Source organism: Phyllobates terribilis, unplaced genomic scaffold, assembly GCF_046119375.1.
Source record: "Phyllobates terribilis strain yellow unplaced genomic scaffold, ASM4611937v1 Scaffold_2__4_contigs__length_985480577, whole genome shotgun sequence".
In the NCBI taxonomy this organism is placed as follows: Eukaryota; Metazoa; Chordata; class Amphibia; order Anura; family Dendrobatidae; genus Phyllobates; species Phyllobates terribilis.
This window is the reverse complement of record NW_027362762.1, coordinates 602,709,227-602,730,775: the sequence shown is the minus strand read 5'-3', so window position 1 is coordinate 602,730,775 and position 21,549 is coordinate 602,709,227. Positions and strand designations below refer to the sequence as shown.

The following is a 21,549-nucleotide window of genomic DNA, read 5'->3' as shown; positions in this document are numbered from 1 at the left end:
CCAGGTCCACTAGCCACTTGGATTTAGCTTTCTCTATACAGAGCCGGCTACTTCCACCTTGGCAGAGGGACCAGGTCCACTAGCCACTTGGATTTAGCTTTCTCTATACAGAGCCGGCTATTTCCACCTTGGCAGAGGGACCAGGTCCACTAGCCACTTGGATTTAGCTTTCTCTATACAGAGCCGGCTATTTCCACCTTGGCAGAGGGACCAGGTTCACTAGCCACCTGGATTTAGCTTTCTCTATACAGAGCCGGCTATTTCAACCTTGGCAGAGGGACCAGGTCCACTAGCCACTTGGATTTAGCTTTCTCTATACAGAGCCGGCTACTTCCACCTTGGCAGAGGGACCAGGTCCACTAGCCACTTGGATTTAGCTTTCTCTATACAGAGCCGGCTACTTCCACCTTGGCAGAGGGACCAGGTCCACTATCCACTTGGATTTAGCTTTCTCTATACAGAGCCGGCTATTTCCACCTTGGCAGAGGGACCAAATCCTTTAGGCGACTTGGATTTAGCCACAACCGTAAGGAAACACCGAGGCTTTCCCAGCAGGCCCCGGGGTTACCTAGGTAACACAGCTCCAAGTTCTCCCTCCTCCTCCCATGATGCACCGAGGCGGCTTCGAGTTCCTCCAGTGCGCCGCCATGTTGTCGGAGTGATAGGCAGCGGCAGGGAGACGGCTCCGGGGGCTGAGAGAACTATTTACTTAATCCGACTCCATCGTCCTGCTCCGCCCGTGAGTATTGCGCCTAGGGTAGCGCCATACGGTGCCGCGAATTCCCAGCTTTCTCCATACGACGATATTGTGGACATTTCTAGCTCCGGAAGGGGGAGACGGGTGTTCAAAAGGGGCCGGGCTCCGCTTGTGGTTCCTCCCCCGTCCATGTTTTGAGGCCTCTATTGTTACGGGAGCCGCCGGGGGGCCGCGAATTCACGCGAGGACGTGGAAGAAAACGGCTGGACTTGTCCGTCAGTGCTTGTGTGAACCGATGTTGTGTGCGGGGCTGGCAGGCCGGGCTCCCCATGGAAGGCTGTGAGTATGCAGGCACGTCCCGGTGTGGAGGCCCCAGCGCTCCAGGTAGTGTGCAGCAGGGGCCACTTGTGTTGGACGTGCTGCTCCCATGATCCTCCGGTGAAGCAGATGCATGGCTGCCCTGCTGGAGGCTCCTGGTGGCAGGCTGCAGACAGTGTACGGTCCTTTGTTGTGCTCAGGCTCCATTGTGGGCAGTAACTTCTGTACAAGGCCGCTTTATAGCCAGCAGTGCTGCCCAATGCCAGAAACATAGGACACCCCCCTAATATTGCTCTAAACAGCAGCAGCCAGGAAACAATAGACTTGCCCCTAGGAGCCCCTCACTCCTGCCCCACCGTCCAGTCTTCTCACTCCTGCCCCACCGTCCAGTCTTCTCACTCCTGCCCCACCGTCCAGTCTTCTCACTCCTGCCCCACCGTCCAGTCTTCTCACTCCTGCCCCACCGTCCAGTCTTCTCACTCCTGCCCCACCGTCCAGTCTTCTCACTCCTGCCCCACCGTCCAGTCTTCTCACCCCTGCCCCACCGTCCAGTCTTCTCACCCCTGCCCCACCGTCCAGTCTTCTCACCCCTGCCCCACCGTCCAGTCTTCTCACCCCTGCCCCACCGTCCAGTCTTCTCACCCCTGCCCCACCGTCCAGTCTTCTCACCCCTGCCCCACCGTCCAGTCTTCTCACCCCTGCCCCACCGTCCAGTCTTCTCACCCCTGCCCCACCGTCCAGTCTTCTCACCCCTGCCCCACCGTCCAGTCTTCTCACCCCTGCCCCACCGTCCAGTCTTCTCACCCCTGCCCCACCGTCCAGTCTTCTCACCCCTGCCCCACCGTCCAGTCTTCTCACCCCTGCCCCACCGTCCAGTCTTCTCACCCCTGCCCCACCGTCCAGTCTTCTCACCCCTGCCCCACCGTCCAGTCTTCTCACCCCTGCCCCACCGTCCAGTCTTCTCACCCCTGCCCCACCGTCCAGTCTTCTCACTCCAGAACTTGCTGTCACTTCCTCTAGCGAGATCTCCAGGCCTAGTTTTGCTAATAGTGGCCTTAGTCTTCCCAGAAGCCTGGTAGGCCGTTCTAGAGAATTAAGCTGGCTACTTATTGGGCTTTATTGCCTCTTTGGTGTCATAGCTCCAGAGATTGGTTCCTTCTGTACTTCTAAGCTCCAGTATTAATTGTCATTGGATGTAACCAGATCATATCTCTCTAGCATGTGTATTCTTTCTACACATGGCCTCTCCTGTACCCGTTGGGACATGTCCTATACGTTCCAAGAGCCACACTGATTTTTCAACTACTGTGGACATCCTTCCTTCCTTTTTGGCTGTCATTAGTCTTCTAGTTATGGAGTGATATAGTTCCCTGTCCTCATTACATGCTTCACCTCCTAATAACCATGATTCCACAACCATGATTTATTTTTCTCAGGACACTGACAATATTACCACCAATTATTGGGCTCGTTTATTGTGAGTTATTTTATGGCACCAGAAAAATATGCCAATGGGGTCCTTTATTTGTGCTGAAAACTGTTATTTGGAGGATTGTAACTTTTAATGATTCTTCACTAGTTGGCTGACTGGTGTCTATTATGGTAAACTGAGGTTACTTATACAATTGATACAAGACATGCAAGTGGCATAGGCTAGGTTCACATTAATACAGTGCTCTATACAGACCACTGCGCTGGGTTTCTGTCAAGAACCCTGGAAAAGCCATTCACTTGAATGGAGCCGGAGACACTGTTCCAGTTGTTTTTTTTCTTCTGAGATTCCAATGAAAACTATGACATAAGCACTGTATTATAGTGAACCTAGCTTGATCTGTGTGACTGAGATCTGTACATACTTAAATTAAAGCTGTGAAACACAATAATGAAAATGGCTGTGTTCTAAGAAGGAAGTACGGTAGTTTCTGAACATTCAAGTTGGCTTCACATTCTGTGTGGTGTGGAGATGTGCTACTTGTCCATATACTAAGCCTATGCAGTATACTTACTACATGTAGTACGGTAAGTTGCAGGCATGGACAGATCCCAGGACCTTATTAGCCTTCTAGTACTTCACTTTGAGTTCATGCATATTATTATTTTCACGGAGACTAGTATAGTGCCTGAAGTGCTCTTACTCTTACAGTTTAAAGGATTTGGTTTGCTATATTACACCAGTATATTGCCCCTACTGCGATGTTGTTAAACTGTTTTGTGGTTAGACAGGATACACCATTGACTTGCATGGGTCTGTCAGCTAGTTAGAGGAGAGGGCCTTTTTATTTTTTGTCAAGATGTAGCCTAAAAAGTGCTATGTTCCCACTATGAGCTTTTGGTGAGTGTTTGATGTTGCATATTTTCTGCACCTATTAAGTTAATTAGGTTACTTGAGTTTTTTCATTAATTTTTTTATTGCGTTATTCTTGCATGTATGTCCTGTTTTAAATGCTTCCTGGTATTTGACTTTGACAGAACTTTAATGATAGTCATGTGCAGATTGCATGAATTTTTGATGGTTTCCGCTGCGGAAATGCACTAAAAACATGTGTTTTTTTTACTTGAGAATTTTCCAATATCTAATGCAAGTCTACAGGAAAAATCTGCACATACAACTCGGTTGCTAATGATCCGTGATAGCGTTTTGGATGCAGCTCACCTGTGCTGCATACAAAATTCTGCGTTGTACAGTAGAAGCAGAGTAATTGGGATTTATAGAAATCCCATGCCCACTGTGCTTCTATTTGATGATGTGTAAACTCACCAGTGGCGTGGGTTTACGAGCCACAGCATGTCAATTTGCTGGTCTCCGCAACAGAAATTTCCACAATACAATGTATAGGGTGCGGTAACTCCCCAGGTGTACAATGAACACGTGGTTTTACCTGCATGATCAGACGCAGCGAAAATATGCTGCGTCCAAAGTGCTGCTATAGCCTGGTTGTGGGCACATAGCCCAAAATAAATTGACATGCTGTGAATTTGAAACTGGGTGCTGCAGGTCAGTTTACGCTGAGTGAAAAAATCACAGTGCGCATGAGATTTCTATAAATCCCATCCACTTTGCTGGAACTATAAGACGCTGACGCATCAAAAATAAGCAGCTTCAAAAACTCATCGTGGGCACACAGCATTAAAGTGCTATTTCCAACATCATAATCCTGGCAAATAGACAGTCAGTCTGCTTGAATGTCCAATGATCTTTTTTTTTTCCAACGAAACATAAATGCAGTGTTGAAGCAAGCACTGAGAGTACCTAGCAAATTGTCCCAATTGCTCTTGTGGTCACTTGGGCTATGTTCACATGCAACTTTTTGAAGGTTTTGTTTAGTTTTTAGCTGCATTGTTTTTGCTGCGGATTACATGGGTTCTTTATCTACAGTACATGTTTAATAAAGTTAGTTTTATTCACCAAAAATGCAGCAAAAAAAACATGCACTTCCTCATTTCTTTTTATGGGTGAGAAACCTGCAAAAATGCTGAAAGAATTGACATGATGTAGATCAAAAAATGCAGCTCTCAAATTCAATCAGGTAAAAGAACAAGTCTTTGCATGAGATCACTGAAATCTAAATTTTGCTGGTACTGTAAAATATTTATTCTTTGCATAAAAAATACTGCATGTAAAAAATAGTCTTTGTCTGAAGTGCTGTTCTTAAGACCGTAGAAGAACCGTAGGGGTTACACATCTAGTGTATAATAGCTATATAGATGTATATGGAAGTTTGAAAATGTCATTAAATGTTGGGGCAGCCCAACTTAGGGAATCCTTCATTATTGTCATTATAAGGCTATGTGCCCACGATGCAGAAATGCTTTGGATTTTTTCCTGAGCGTTTCTGCATCTCCCGGGCAGAAAAAACACATGCTTATTGTACATGCGGATTGTACATGTGTTTTTCCTGCCAGGGACAAGCGGAAGTGAATCGTTCTTCACATGCATTTCCGCATGCGGGTTGTCAAGCGCCTTCCAGGCGATTTTAGCATCACTTGGAGAGTGCCTGACAACTTGGTCACACTATATAAATCCATGCAACCGGCATAGATATAGTGTGACCGTAAAAGAATGGTAAAAAATAGATATTATACTTGCCTTCTGATGGCCCCCGGTCTCCATAGTGATCCGTCCGGTCTTCCCGGTGTCTCGCGGTTGTGTAAAAGGACCTGCCGTGACATCATTTAGTCATGTGATGGGTCACGCAACCGCCGACGTCAGCTGTCGCGTGACCCATCACATGACTAAATAACGTCATGGCAGGTCCTTTTAGACCATCGCGAGCTGCAGGCAAGCCAGGACGGATCGCTAAGGAGAAGAAGGTAAGTATAAGGTATATTTTTTGTTTTAATTCTTTTTTTTTTTTTTTTTTTTTTTTTTTTTTACAGGTACTATGCTACCCGGGTCTGGAGGAGAGTCTCCTCTTCTCCAAACCCGGGTACCATCCGCACATTGAATCGCTTAATATCCGCATGTGCACATGTAATGATGCTCATATTATGCTATTCAATGCAAATCAATGGCGGTGAAAGCGCCGCGATTATTCAATATAATTCTGCAGATTTTTCCGCAATGATAATCCGCAGCATGTGCAGAGCACATGCGGATTATCATTGGGAAACATTGCAGGCCTTCTACCAAGCGTTTTTTAAGCGTTGCTTCTGCGGAAACACTTAAAAAACACATAGTGGGCACACAGCCTTAGTAGTGCAATAACTTAAGCAAAGTACAGATAAACAAGACCGTGGTTCATGTATCAATACTGCTGGTCACGGGAATAGTCACATTTTTTCTATGCGCCAAGTTCACCAGTCTAACCTGTTTAAGACCATTATTTCACTTGTAAAACATTGTTGGATAGTTGCCCCTTCACAATGAACCAATTTCCCATTCCAGTGTCAGAAAATGGCCCTGCTTGGTCATACACTTTTACATGTATTTTTTTATTTTGTCCACTATCATCCGTTTAGGTCTTCTTTATTCTTCCAAGATATGCAGTTGTGCACCAACTTCACCCCAGCAACTATTATCTCAGATTTTTTGTATGCATTATTATTATATGTGTTGATACGACCCATTGATATTTATGTATCCCACTCATGAAGAGTTATTGGTGCCTCGATACTTTATTATCACTGTGTTATCTTGTTGACTTATGTGGTGATGTGTCCTATCGATATCTATGTAGCCTATTCAGCCTATTCATAGTGTCATTTATGTTCTGTTACTTTAAATACACTCTGTGCTATTTTACCATTCACATTCTGTGCGCGTGGCGCGATCTTGCCCCGTTCAGCGGCGCCCGGCGTCTTCCCCTCTGTGACTACGCAGCCTGTCGCTGCGTGCTCCCGGAAGTGACCGCCGTGTTGCTGCTGCGGGGCTTGCTCGCTCCACTGCGCATGCGCCGTACTATGGATGTTATTGGTTGTTTGACGGGCACGTGGTGTACCACTTGACCGCCCACCTGATGTATTTCAAGGTCCTGCTGCCACACCAACATACCTTCCCTTGAGAAAGCCGATTAGATTACACGCGAAACGCGCGTTGGGAAGCGGCTCATCCCCTCTATCTTCTGGCACATTGGCCTAGGGTAAGCACTGTCACTTGCCATCCTCCTCTATTGTGGTCTTTTTATGCCCCAATGGGGGTCTTTCTCTGCTGTCTATTGGACTACTATGGCTAAAGTACCTATCAGTGATTGAACAATTATAATATTGCCACAGTCCACAGTTTACCTGCAGAGCCCTACCCAGTGGAGTCTAATTGCCACAGTGAGGGTTCTTGGGGATTCATGGGTGCGAGCTACACTTATTGATGTGTGATTACTATTTTGGCATGTATCCCCCGCAATCCCCCCCTAGCTCTGCCAGTGCCCGCTGCTATCTATTCAAGCCCTCTTGCACATGTCTTTTTATTATGTGTCTTGTTTTGTCTTATACTTCTTGTTAATAAAATGTATACATTTTTTATCTTCCAACAAAAGCTCCATTTTCTCTTTTCGTGGTATATTTATTTAGTTGTGTATCGTCCTGTCAGAGACTCGATGGCAGCCTTCTAAGCTACCTCCAGTTAATTTGACGTGGCAGTCTCCTTTTTATGGAGCTAGAAACTGGTTCTCATTGTTGACTAGGAAAACTACCAGTGCCCCCCTCTACCATGTCTGTTAGGCCGGGGGCACACAACCGATAGTACTCTCATGCGAGAGAATCGGGCCGAATACGCAAATGACACTCTGCTCAAACTCTGTCAGAGATTAATCTGAGTGTCTGTGCTCTGATTCTGTCTTATCATAGGATCACAGCACGGCTGTGGAGGAGACGGAGAAGGTAATTTCTCCATCTCCATTGCCGGCGTCCGTGGTAGTCACACTGCACTTGGATGACATCCCAGTGCAGTCTGATGTTTCACACGCACCCATAGACTTGTATGTCTTGTAGCCACTCGCAGCATGCTGCAATTGTTCTCTCATGCCGAATTGTCATGAGAAAAAAAAAATCGCACATCTGAGCTGCCCCATAGTATAATACTGGGCCGAGTGCTATCCGATAAAACATCATATAGTACTCAGCCGTGATATATGCTCGAGTGAGCCATTACATGTATACACTACTTGCTCACTGATGCTAGACGTCATTGACACTTGAGAAGGAGACATTCAGAAACGAACATTCGTAGCATGTGAACACAGGACTTCCTGCAGCAAAATCCGCAGAGGAAAATACTGGTGCTGTGACATCAGCAGCATATATTGATATGCAGATTTCAAATCCACAGCCTTAGTCCTTTTCCGCCAAGGGGAATTTTTTAAGGGTGTGCATGACATTTTTTTTTTTTTTTTTTAAATCTCATACATAGTGCACACACAGCAGATTCTCTGTCTGGAAAATCCACTGCATATGCGCTCCCTGTGCCCAGACCCTGAGCGTATAACCACACTCAACTGACATGCAGTGGATTTTCTGCAGCTTCTCTGCATTTAGAGGTAATAAATAAATTTGCTGAAAATTTGTTGCAAACTTTATGTAATGTGTCCATATTTTTCAGCTGATTTTCACCTTTTGCATTGCAAAGAATTTAACCTGTAGAATGTAGCGCATTCTTTAGAAATCGATTAAATCCCCTAATAGGTTTTTAAAGTAAGCTTGGGTCCATAAATAATCACCCATGAGTTGCATTAAAGGGAACCTGTCATGTCGTATCTACTATCTACACAGCCCCCATTGCATTGTTAGTGACGCATGTGCATCACTAACGAGCTTTTTTCATTAAAATTGGTGGTGTTATAATGAATCTATAACATTTTGTGTACTTTTCAGTCATAGAGTTGTGATCCTCTTATTCAGTCACTGCTGGCGCTGCCCACATATTTGAATTTTGCTCCCGGCGAGTGCTGATATAAGTGGGACACATGCGCAGTTTTATCAGGCCAACCTCGGGTCCCCGTGCACGCGCAGTGAGCTGTGCAGTTTCACTGCAAATGCTCTATGACCCGATGCTCCCCTTGGTCATGATGCACTGTTAAGGGGGAGGGAGTCTGCTGCTGACACTGTTATAGAGGTATTGTTCCCCAATTCTGTTAATAATAATAATAATAATAATAATGTTTATTTTTATAGCGCTAACATATTCCGCAGCACTTTACAAACTTTAGGGGGGACTTGTACAAACAATACAGAATAAACATACAGTATCTCATATGGAAAGGAGTGAGGGCCCTGCTTGCAAGCTTACAGTCTATGAGGAGATGGGGGAGACACACAAGGTAGAATGTACATATATTGTATAATGCAGCCTTGATATACTATATAGGATAAATAATACATGGACTGGTCCTCTGCCAGTATGTGTGCAGTCCTGACCGAGGCTATTATGTGCATGGTTGGTATGAACCTGAAATTGAAGAAGATTTTAATATGGGGGAAAACTGGGACGGACAACTGGGATGGACAGATAATGTGTGGAGGCGATACGCCAGTCTAAAGAAATGGGTTTTTAGGGTTCGCTTGAAATTGTGGGTATTGGGAATTAATCGAACTGTCCTGGGTAGTGCATTCCAAAGAATTGGCGCAGCACTCGAGAAATCTTGGAGACGGGAGTGGGAAGTTCGGATTATGGAGGATTTTAGTTTTAAGTCACTGGCAGAACGGAGGGCACGTGTAGGGGGGTACTCTGAAGCATGGAGCTCTTTGTGGGTAAGCGTGATAAGTTTAAATTGAACTCTATATTGGATGGGTAACCAATGCAATGACTGTAAGAGGGAAGAGGCATCGGTGTAGCGGTTGGCGAGGAATATGATCCTGGCTGCTGGGTTAAGGACGGATTGGAGAGGAGAGAGTTTAGTAAGAGGGAGCCCGATAAGTAGAGAGTTGCAGTAGTCCAGACGGGAATGAATAAGAGCTACAGTAAGAGTTTTTGCCGAGTCAAAGGTGAGAAAAGTCCTGATTCTTGAGATGTTTTTGAGGTGTAGATGACATGAACGAGCGAGTGATTTGATGTGAGGAGTGAAAGAAAGATCTGAATCAAAAATGACCCCAAGACAGCGGGCTTGTAGCTGGGGAGTAATGGTTGAGCCACAAACGGAGATGGCAATATCGGGCACAGGTAGATTAATGGAGGGAGGAAAGACGAGTAGTTCAGTTTTTGACAGATTCAGTTTTAGGTAGAGGGAGGACATAATGTTAGACACAGCAGAAAGACAATCACTGGTCTTTTGTAGTAATGCAGGGATGATGTCCGGAGAAGAGGTATATAATTGGGTGTCATCAGCATAGAGATGGTACTGAAAACCGAATCTGCTGATTTTGTCCAATGGGAGCGTTGTATAAGGAGAAAAGAAGTGGGCCTAGGACTGATCCTTGAGGAACCCCGACAGTAAGGGGAAGGAGAGAGGAGGAGGAGCCGGCAAAAGACACAGAGAAGGAGCGGTCAGAGAGATAGGCGGAGAACCAGGAGAGAAGAGTGTCCTTGAGGCCTATAGAGCGGAGCATAGTGAGGAGGAGCTGGTGATCCACAGTGTCGAATGCTGCAGAGAGATCCAGGAGAATCAGCAGGGAATAGTGACCATTAGATTTAGCTGTTAGTAGATCATTAGAGACTTTAGTGAGGGCAGTTTCAGTAGAATGTAAAGAGCGGAAACCAGATTGTAAAGGGTCAAGAAGAGACTTGTCTGAGAGATAGCGGATTGGACGGGAATGGACCAGGCGTTCCAGGAGTTTAGAGATAAAGGGAAGATTGGAAACAGGTCTGTAGTTGGCCGTGCAGTTCTGGTCAAGGGATGGTTTTTTAAGTAATGGATGTATGCTGGCATGTTTAAAAGAAGAGGGAAAGATACCAGATGAGAGGGAGAGGTTGAAAATTTTAGTTAGGTGAGTGGTGACAGCTGGAGCAAGGGACTGAAGGAGATGTGAGGGAATAGGGTCACTGGTGCAGGTGGTAGGGCGAGAAGATGCAAGGAGCCTGATCACGTCATCTTCCGTGACTGGTTCGAAATCAGAAAGTGAGCAAGATACAATGTGGCGGGGAGAGCATGCATAACTTTTGGGGATTGGGAGAAAATTTCCTGTCGGATATGGTTAATTTTTTCTTTGAAATAATTGGCCAGATTGTCAGCGCTGAGGTCGGCGGTCGGGGCAAAGGGTGACCTCTGAGGGGCCCACCCGGAGCTAAGCTACTTTTAACTGTATCAGTGTGCGCTGATACAGTTTAACTCTGAGGCAGATCAGAGACACCATCTCCCTGCACTGCCTTATGGCAGGGCTGTGGAGTCAGTAAGCCAAACCTCCGACTCCTCAATTTCCATGACTCCGACTCCCTCATACATGGCTCATGTTTAAGTGATAAAATTTACTGTAGTAAAAAGGTAACCTCAGGCTTTTAATCATTATTATGATACAATAATCAAGCTATTTAGATAGAACATAAAATATATTTATTGGAATACCGACTTTAGAACAAAAAAACTTTTGCATATTTACAATTTATTATACACTATGCAGTAAGTGGGGGGAAAAAAAAAAATTTTTCAACAAAAACGTACTGAATAACATTTGTTCAGTCTATGAATTTGTTCTGAAAAAAAGTGTCGCCCCCATCAGATCCTCCTTCATAGATGACCCCAATTCTAACTTAATTATTTTAAGGCTGCGTGCCCACTATGCGTTTTTCCTGCGGAATTTCCGCAGCGAAAACGCTTAAAAAACCGCTTGGTAATACGTGCCCCATGTTCCCCAATGATAATCCACATGTGCTGTGCACATGCTGCGGAAATTTCCGCTGCAAATTATCATTGCGGAAAAATCCGCAGCATGTCCATTAATTTTGCGGACACGCAGTGTAATTGACGCATAATATCCGTGTCAGCACATTTGCACACACGAATATTAAGCGTTTCTATGTGCAGATGGTACCCGGGTTTGGAGAAGAGGAGACTCTCCTCCAGACCCAGGTACCATAGAAAGTAAAAAAATAAAAAAAAGAATTTAAAATAAAAAATAAAGATTATTCTTACCTTGTCTCTTGTACGGCTTGCGGTGGTATGAGGACCTGCCATGACTTTATTTAGTCATGTGACAGGACCTGTCACATGACTCACTGACGTCATCGCAGGTCCTTCACACCACCGCGACCGATACAACACACCGGACGCATCGCTATGGAGACTGGGGGACATCGGAAGGGAATTATAATCTTTATTTTTTACCATTCTTATTCTTTTTTTTTTTTTTTAAACTATTACTTGGTCACACTATATAAATCACATGGATTTATATAGTGTGACCAAGTTGTCAGGCACTCTCCAAGTGATGCTAAAATCGCCTGGAAGGCGCTTGATAACCCGCATGCAGAAATGCATGTGAAGAACGCTTGACAAACGCTTCTACCTGGCGGGAAAAACGCATGTACAATCCGCATGCGTTTTTCCTGCCAGGGAGAAGCGGGAAAAAATATGAAGCATTTCTGCATCGTGGGCACATAGCCTAAGGCTGAGTTCACACGATGCGTATCTAATGCGTTTCCGCGGCGTTTTTGCAGTTGCGTAAACTCCGCGGAAACGCATGAAAAACGCATGGTAGAAGGGCAGCAATGTTCCCCAATTGAAATCCGCATGTGCTGTGCCCATGATGCGGATTTTTCCGCAGCGTAAACGCTGCGCTCAAAAATCCGCAGCATGTCAATTAATTTTGCAGAAACGCGGTGTTTTCGCCGCCATTGACTTGCATTAGAACGCGCCAATTCCGCAAGACTGCATCTGTACTTGCGTAATTGGCGCATTCTAATGTGCGGATGGTACCCGGGTGTAGAGGAGAGGAGAGTCTCATCCACACCCAGGTACCATTAAAAAAGCTGTAAAAAAAGAATAAAATAAAAAATAAATGTATTCTTACCTTCTGTCGGCCCGCGCACCGCTCCTGCTTGCTTCCCGGCACTTGCAGTGAGTTGAAGGACCTGCGCTGACGTCAGAGTCATGTGACGGGTCACGTGACGCTGACGTCGGCAGGTCTTTCAATTCAAAGTTGCCGGCGAGGGAGAATGGATTGAGCAGGACAGCTCGGGCCATCGGAGGTAAGTATATACACTCTCTCGGGTCACACTATATAAATCCATGCCGGTTGCATGGATTTATATAGTGTGACCTAGTTGTCAAGCACTTTCCAAGTGATGCTAAAATCGCCTGGAATGCGCTTGTCAATCCACATGCGGAAACGCATGTGAATCCGCATGTATTCCGCAGGAAAAACGCAAGCACAATCTGCATGCGTTTTTTCTGCCAGGGAGATGCAGAAATGATGCAGAAATTTTCTGCATCGTGTGCACATACCCTAAGGCTAGAGAACAACCTCTCTACACTAACTTGGGTTGGTGGCAAAGCAGTAACCACATGGGCAACATCTCTGACAATTTCAGGGTATAAAGGAATTGCCTCGTGCACAGTCCGTTTTGATGAACGATTGAAACTTCTAATTCTTTGAGAGCAAGTGAAATACTCTGTTTTCTATGGGAGTGGAATCTTTTTTTTTTTTTTGCCTGCTCCATGTCATCCAAATACTTTTCAAAATAAAACTCCACATCTGATGAGGCTGAAGAAATGGCCGCAGCAGCACTGGCAGGACCCAAGTCATCTTGGCCGTTCTGTAGCCCACTCACGTCCTCAATCAGAGCTTATTTTACTTTAGTAAGCTGTTGATCATCCAGCAATATACAATGATTCGGGTCCACAAACAGCTGCCAGAAGAATTTTATTTTCTAATAGCAGTGTCTCTCTGTTTCATTGAAGCAGCAATGCCATCTGCGATTAAACCTCATCTTTGGGACAGGCGAAACAACAAGTTCTTCCACTCCTTTATAAAAATACCAGGAGTTAAATCCTCAGCTTGTAATTTTTTTATTCACTGTAAATGGGTGATGAAGCAATTCCTTCAATTCAGCCACCTGTGTCCATTGATCTTCATTTAGTGTTACCTGAGGGTTGTCCATGTCTACAAGAAAGGGTTTCAGCTCAAGCAATCGCTCAATCATTAAATACACACGTGGTCAAAATTGTTGGTACCCCTCTTTTAATGAAAGAAAAACCCACAATGGTCACAGAAATAACTTGAATCTGACAAAAGTAATAATAAATTAAAAATCTTTGAAAATGAACAAATGAAAGTCAGACATTGCATTTCAACCCGGCTTCCACAGAATTTAAAAAAAAAAATTATACATGAAATAGGCCTGGGCAGAAATGATGGTACTCTTAACTTAATATTTTGTTGAACAACCTTTTGAGGCAATCACTGCAATCAAACGATTCCTGTAACTGTCAATGAGACTTCCGCACCTCTCGACAGGTATTTTTTGGCCAACTCCTCATGAGCAAACTGCTCCAGCTGTCTCGTGTTTGAAGGTTGCCTTTTCCAGACGGCGTGTTTCAGCTCTTTCTAAAGATGCTCAACAGGATTTAGGTCAGGGCTCATAGAAGCCACTTCAGAATAGTCCAATGTTTTCCTCTTAGCCATTCTTGGGTGTTTTTAGCTGTGTGTTTTGGGTCATTATCCTGTTGCAAGACTCATGACCTGTGACTGAGACTAAGCTTTCTGACAGTGGCCAGCACATTTCTCTCTAGAATCCCTTGATAGTCTTGAGATTTCATTGTACCCTGCACAGATTCAAGACAGCCTGTGCCAGATGCAGCAAAGCAGCCCCAGAACATAACAGAGCCTCCTCCATGTTTTACAGTAGGGACAGTGTTCTTTTCTTGATATGCTTCATTTTTCCATCTGTGAACATAGAGCTGATGTGCCTTGCCAAAAACTTCCATTTTTGTCTTATCTGTCCATAGGACATTCTCCCAGAAACTATGTGGCTTGTCCACATGTAGTTTGGCAAAGTCCAGTCTGGCTTATATTTCCTGTAGTTCTTGACCAAGTTTGCACACACTGCAGCAGGGATTTTGGCCCACTCCCCCATACAGATCTTTCAGGTTTCAGGCTGTCGCTGGGCAACATTGAGTATCAGCTTCCTGCAAAGATTTTCTATTGGGTTTAGGTCTGGAGACTAGCTAGGCCACTCCAGGACCTTGAAATGCTTCTTACGGAGCCACTCCTTAGTTGCCCTGGCTGTGTGTTTCGGGTCATTGTCATGCTGGAAGACTCAGCCACGACCCATCTTCAATGCTTTAACTGAGCAGGAGGTTGTTGGCCAAAATCTCGCGATACATGACTCCATCCATCCGCAATTCAATACGGTGCAGTCGTCCTGTCCCCTTTGCAGAAAAGCATCCCCAAATTATAATGTTTTCTCCACCATGCTTCATGGTTGGGACGGTGTTCTTGGTGTTTTACCCATCCTTCTACCTCCAAAAGCAGCGAATGTAGTTAATACCAAACTTTCTATTTTTGTCTCTTCTGACCACATGACCTACTCCCATGCCTCCTCTGGATCATTCAGATGGTCATTGATGAATTTCAAACGGGCTTGGACATGTGCTGGCATGAGCAGGGGGGACCTTGCGTGCCCTGCAGGATTTTAATCCATCACGGCGTAATGTTTGAGATTGTGGTCCCAGCTTTCTTCAGGTCATGGACCAGGTCCTTTCGTGTAGTTCTGGGCTTATTCCTGACCTTTCTCAGAATCATCCTTACCCCACGAGGCGAGATCTTGCATGAAGCCCCAGACCGAGGAACATTGACAGTCATCTTGTGTTTCTTCAATTTTCTAATAATTGTGCCAACAGTTGTTGTCTTCTCACCAAGCTGCTTGCCTATTGCCCTGTAGCTCATCCCAGCCTTGTGCAGGTCTATAATTGTCCCTGGTGTCCTTAGTTCTTTTTAGTCTTGGCCATGGTGGAGAGGTTGGAGCTTGATTTATTGTGTGGACGGGTGTCTTTTATACAGGTAACTAGTTAAAACATGCAGAGTAGGAGGGCTTCTTAAAAATTAACAGGTCTGTGAGAGCCAGAATTCTTGCTGGTTCGTAGGTGATAAAATACTTATTTCATACAATAAAATGCAATTTAATTATTTTAAACTCGTACAATATGATTTTCTGTTTTTTTTTTTTTTTGTTTGTTTGTTTTTTTTACATTCTGTCTCTCGCAGGTGAATTGTATCTATGATAAAAATTACAGACCTCTCCATTTTTTTGTACGTGGGAAAACTTGAAAAATCGGCAGTCTACCAAATATTTATTTTCCCCACTCTAAGTGGCAATTTGAGCAGAGGTGCGTTTTCTAGACATCAAAATTGGACATGAATAGTGTACAGCTGGCCATACACATGAGAACTGTTGCTGAATGAGCATTCACCTGATACCTATCTTCCTGTTCCCTCATAAACATGCATGCTCAGATCCCTTTGTCGGGCACCTCTGACAGAACAAAGGATCAGGCATATTGAAATCCAAAATGCCATCAGTGGACTATGTAGCCTCCCTGTCAGCCGATGCTATTCAAATAATTGTTCTTTGCCATAGCTGTCTCCCCTGAATTAATTGACATGATCTTAAAACTGCACAAGAGGAATATTACACTCCTATTAGGCTATGTGCCCACGATGCAGAAATGAAGCAGAAAATTTCTGCAGCGTTTCTGCATCTCCCTGGCAGAAAAAACGCATGCAGATTGTGCATGCGTTTTTCCTGCAGAATACACGCTTATTCACATGCGTTTATGCATGCGTTTACGCATGAGGACTACAAGCACTTTCCAGGCAATAGCATCACTTGGAAAGTGCTTGACAACTAGGTCACACTATATAAATCCATGCAACCAGCATAGATATAGTGTGACCGTAAAAATAAAGCTATACTCACAGATCCCCCGCCGCGTGTGCTGTCGCGCTCGTCCTGGCTTCTTCCGGGTTGCCGGCATATCGCGAGACGGCCTGCGGTCACATGACCGCGACGTCCTCTCAGGTCCTGGAAGGAGAAGCGCTGCAGGGGCCGCCGGACAGGTGAATATAAACTTTATGTATTATTTTATTCTTTTTTTCACAGGTACAATGGTACCCAGGTCTGGATGAGTCTCCTCTTCTCCAGACTTGGGTGCCATTCGCACATTGAAACGCATATAATCTGCGTGTACAAATGTACAGACACGGATATTATGCGTCTCAATGCGAGTCAATGGCGGCAATTCCGCTGCGTTTCCGCAAAATTAATGAACATGCTGCGGATTTATGAGCGCTGCAGAAACGCTGCGGAAAAATCCGCTGCATGTGCATTGACATTGCGGAATGCCACTGGGGACCATGGGGTGCGGATTACCATGCCTTTTTGATGCGTTTCCGCTGCGGAAATTCCACAGCGGAAACGCATGAAAAACGCATTGTGGGCACACAGCCTTAGGCCAGCATATCTGACTGAAATGGTGAGGCAGATTGCTGCAGGTTGAAATAAGAACCTATTCCTAGAAGTGAAAATGGAAACCACTTATTTCAAGTCATCCCGACAATTGAGGCAAAACTTGGCATAACATTTGTGGGTATGGTGAGGCTATGTGCCCACGATGCAGAAATGCTCCGGGTTTTTTCCTCAGCGTTTCTTCATCTACCTGGCAGAAAAAAACGCATGCGGATTTTACATGCGCTTTTCCTGCCAGGGACAAGCGTAAGTGAAGCGTATTTCGCATGCGGGTTGTCAAGCGCTTTTCCAAGCAATTTTAGCATCACTTGGAAAAGTGCTTGACAACTTGGTCACACTATATAAATCCATGCAACCGGCATGGATTTATATAGTGTGACCAAGTTAATAGTAAAAGAATGGTGAAAAATAAACATTATACTCACATTCCGATGGCCCCTGGTCTCCTCCGGTGTGTTGGGCGGCTCGCGGTGGTCTAAAAGAACCTTCCATGACAACATTTAGTCATGTGACAGGTGACGCGACTGCCGACGTCAGCGGTCGCATAACCTGTTACGTGGCTAAATGACGTCATGGAAGGTCCTTTTAGACCATCGCGAGCTGCCGGGGAGCCAGGACGCATCGCTAAGGAGACCGGGGGCCATCAGAAGGTAAGTATAATGTTTATTTTTTATGTTAAAATCTTTTTTTTTTTTACAGGTACTATGGTAGTAGTAGACTCTCCTCCAGACCCGGGTACCATCCGCACATTGAATCGCTTAATATCCTCATGTGCACATGTAGTCATGTGGATATTAAGGGATTCAATGCAAGTCAAAGGCGGCAAAACCGCCGCGCTAACGCAAAATAATTGGTAGTGCTGCGGATTTTTCCGCAATGATAATCCGCAGCGGAAATTTCCTTAGCATGTGCACAGCACATGTGGGTTATCATTGGGGAACATTGCAGACCTTCTACCAAGCGTTTAAGCGTTTCTGCGGTGGAGTTGCCGCCGCGGAAACGCTTAAAAAAACGCATAGTGGGCACATAGCCTAAAGGGTAGGATTGTAACCTTTTTTTCGTTCGTTTTCTATCAATTTGGGTGATTATCTGGCAGGAAATCAAACTGTCTCCTGGGGGTGCAAAGTCTATTTGACTTTCCGAATAAACACCACACACACACACGTCTTGTGTTCTGATCTGATGAGACCAAGGTTGAATTTTTTGGCCTTAATTCCAAGAGGCGCAAAGTCCACATTGCACGTCACCAAAAGAGCACCATACCCACAGTGAAGTGTGGTGGAGGCAACATTATGCTTTGGGCATTTTTCAGCTGCTGTAACTGGAGATTTTTATCAAAGTGGAGGGAATTGTGAACAGTTCCAAATATCAATTTTGCATCAAAACCTTCAGGCCTCTGCTTAAAAAGCTGAAGACTAAGAGGAATTTCACCTATTAGCAAAATAAAGACATTAAGCATATCTCCAAATCAACAAAAAATGGCTTCTCCAGAAGATTAAAGTTTTGAAATGCCACAGCCAGAGCCCAGACTTGAAAATTTGTGGGTTATCCTGTAGAGTGCAGTACACAGGAGATACCCTTGCAATTTGACAGATTTGGAGGCTGCTGCAAGGAAGAGTGAGAAAAGATTACCAATTTGAGAAATTCCTAGCCAGGAAGACTACGGCCATAAATTCAGAGGGTACTTCAAAAAAAAGTATTAGTTTAAAAGTGTGCATATTAATGCAACCATATTGCTTTAGTTCTTTATTTTTTGTCCGCCGGAAAAAATATCAGTTTATTTTTCAATTGAATTGTTAGAATTATAGACCTTACCTCTTAGATCAGTCAGAGGCCTCTCGTATAACCAAATCAGATGCCATACTTTGCACTGATGATGCGCAACGCCCTGAAACACGTGTCTACAAATTGAGATTCTGATTTTGCTTTTATACTAAGTCATGTGGCAAGGTTCATTAAATGAGCCTTCCAGTAGTTGCCACTAGAGTTCAAGTACCCTTCCTCTCTAAAAAGGAAATTTTGCATATGTAATTTTCCAGAGGAGCATTGCATGTCCTATAAGTCTCCTTACACTGGCATGTCAATCTACGTAAGGAGAGATGTTACCCCTTAGACGTAAATTATAGGTGGAAACCATTCTGATATGGTTCTTGTTGGTATGATCTTTTTATTTTGTGTTTTATTTTTTGCATAACAAAAATCTGGCATTTTAACAGAGGTGTGTAGACTTTTTAGAACCGCTGTAGATGTACTTTTCTCACCAGAGTAGTTCGTATTAACTGCTGCACAAGACCTTTGCTGTCAAATGTGCTTGCCCTATTTGGCTTAAAGTGGCAGTGACAAAATTGGTATTGTAAAACAACAAAGTTAATATCCTGTGGACTACTACCATTCTGTGAACAGGCGTATATTAAACTTTAACCCCCCTTCCCCACCCTCCAAAGCCACTTTAGCCAAAGTGCGTCAGCTGGAGATTTGTGGAAGCTTTGGATTACTGAAAACAGACGTGTACACATTGGTTCTGTGTTAACCCTACTTGAAGTTAATTGATAATAGATAGTTTTTACTAGTTAGTAAAAAAATATATATATAGATGCTCAACAAATAAGATTTTTCCTTATTGTAATGAAAATGTAAAAGTTCTAGTCTTCATATACTAAAAGCTAGGTCAAAATGTCTAGCTCTTTTATCCTGTTGGTTTTAGTCTCGCTATGTTTGCTCGCTGCGTTTTTGCAGCATATTTTCACTTTATCATTGCGGTCTATGGATGAAAAAAAAAATGCTGTGAAAACACTGACAGAATTGACATGCTGCAGTTCTCAAATTCAGTCGGGAGAAAAAAAACAAACGTGCATTAGATTTTAGAAATCTCCATAGCTTTTGATTGTACTGTAAAAAGTGGCTTTTAATTTGCATTAAAAAAGCTGTGTATGAGCATTGTCTAAGGTCTTATTCACAAATAGCGATATGCAGATCAGTATTGTGTTTTAGTATATTGCAGCCAAAGCCAGTGGAGATCCCCTAAGGGAAAATATAACGGAAATATTTTTACATCATCATCCATCATATTTTTAGAGCACCAGTGATTCCAAGGTGCTGTACATGAGAAGGGGTAGCATAAAATACACAAATAGAAGTTACAATGAACAAACGAATAGTGACAGACAGGTACAGAGGGGAGAGGATCCTGCCTTTGCGGCCTTACATTCTACAGGATAATGGGGAAGGTAACGGTAGGTTCGGGGGTCTCAGCAGCTCTGGTGTTGGTGAGGTGGCAGCTCTTGTAGTGGTGAGTAGGCTGCGGGGTCATTGCAGGCTGTAAGCTGTTCGAAGAGATGGGGTTTCAAATTCCCTTTTTAAAGTTCTGAATGTAGATGATAATCCGATGCATTGGGGCACAGAATTCCAGAGGGTAGGGATACTGGGGAGAAGTCTTGCAAGTGTGGAGGAGAGAAGGAGGTCTGGGGAGGACCAGAGATTATGTGGTGGGAGATTATTTCAGAAATGTATAAGGGAGACAGATTATGGACAGTTTTGTAGGTCCGTGTTAGTAGCTTGAAGTGGATATGTGTTGGTGAATTGGGAGCCAGTGAAGCGACTTGCAGAGGAGAGAGGTGGATTAGTCGGGCAGCAGAGTTAAAGGAGTTAACCACTACTTTTTAGGATTGCCCCAATCAATGAACCCCGTGCACCAAAGTGTTTTTCTAATTACCTCCTGCTGTCCTTCTTGCCTGTGAGCGGCGCTGTGGCTGGCCACTCACAGGCATCACATGACTCCCAGCTGCATTCTTCTGCTGATGTCACGTCAAGTGAGGCGTGACATGCTCCCCGCGGTGGCTGATGGGCTGTGGGCGGGGTTACACTGCGCGTCACACCCAGCATCCACCGCGCGCTTTCCCAGTGAATGAGGAGAGGGAGAGCACGTGGTGGATGCTGGGTGTGATGCTTGGGGTAACCCCGCCCACAGCCCAGCCTCCACTGTGGAGCACAGAAGTGAGTACCCCATGCTGCAGCCGGAACTTGACGTGACATCAGCGGATGTCCGAGCCGGCTGCAGCCAGGGGTCATGTGATGCCTGTGAGCGGCCAGCGATAGCGCCACTCACAGGCAAGAAGGACAGCAGGAGCTAATTAGAAAAAACACTTAGGGGCACAGGGTCCATCGATTGGGGCAATCATAAAAACTAGTGGCTAACTTATTTAACCCATTAACGACCTTAGGCTTTTCTGTTTTTGCGTTTTCATTTTTTTCTCCCCTTCTTCCCAGAGACATAGCCTTTTTATTTTTCGGTCATTATGGCCATGTGACGGCTTATTTTTTGCAGGACTTTTAAACGCCATCACTGGTTTTACCATATCGTGTGCTGGAAAACGGGAAAAAATTTCCAAATGAGGTGAAATTGCAAAAAAGAAAAATGTAATTACACAGTTGTTTTTTATATATTTTTTTTTACCACGTTCACTGAATGCTAAAACTGACCTGCCATTATTATTCTCCAGGTCATTACGAGTTTGTAGACCCCAAACATGTATAGTTTCTTTTTTATTTAAGTGGTGAAAAGAAAATCCAAAGTTTGCTAGAAAAAAAATAAAATAAAAAGGCGCCATTTTCCGAGACCCGTAGCGTCTCCATTTTTCGGGATCTGGGGCTGGGTGAGGCCTTATTTTTTTTGCGTTGAGCTGACGTTTTTATTGATACTATTTTG

General features: G+C 44.5%; 1 protein-coding gene across 6 annotated transcripts in view; it reads left to right on the top strand.

Annotated features, from left to right (window-relative positions):
* The first annotated feature begins 596 nt into the window (after window positions 1-596).
* Window positions 597-21,549, top strand: part of PUM1 (pumilio RNA binding family member 1) — a 141,022-nt gene continuing 120,069 nt past the window's right edge. For 3 of the 6 annotated variants that reach the window (XM_073666488.1, XM_073666482.1, XM_073666478.1), the window contains exon 1: window positions 850-1,036. In XM_073666488.1, coding sequence (XP_073522589.1) covers window positions 1,027-1,036 — 10 coding nt within the window. In that variant the 5' untranslated portion in view covers window positions 850-1,026. Of the gene's footprint in view, window positions 740-849; window positions 1,037-21,549 lie in introns of those variants that run through there. The other 3 variants (XM_073666500.1, XM_073666497.1, XM_073666494.1) reach the window with 2 other exon arrangements.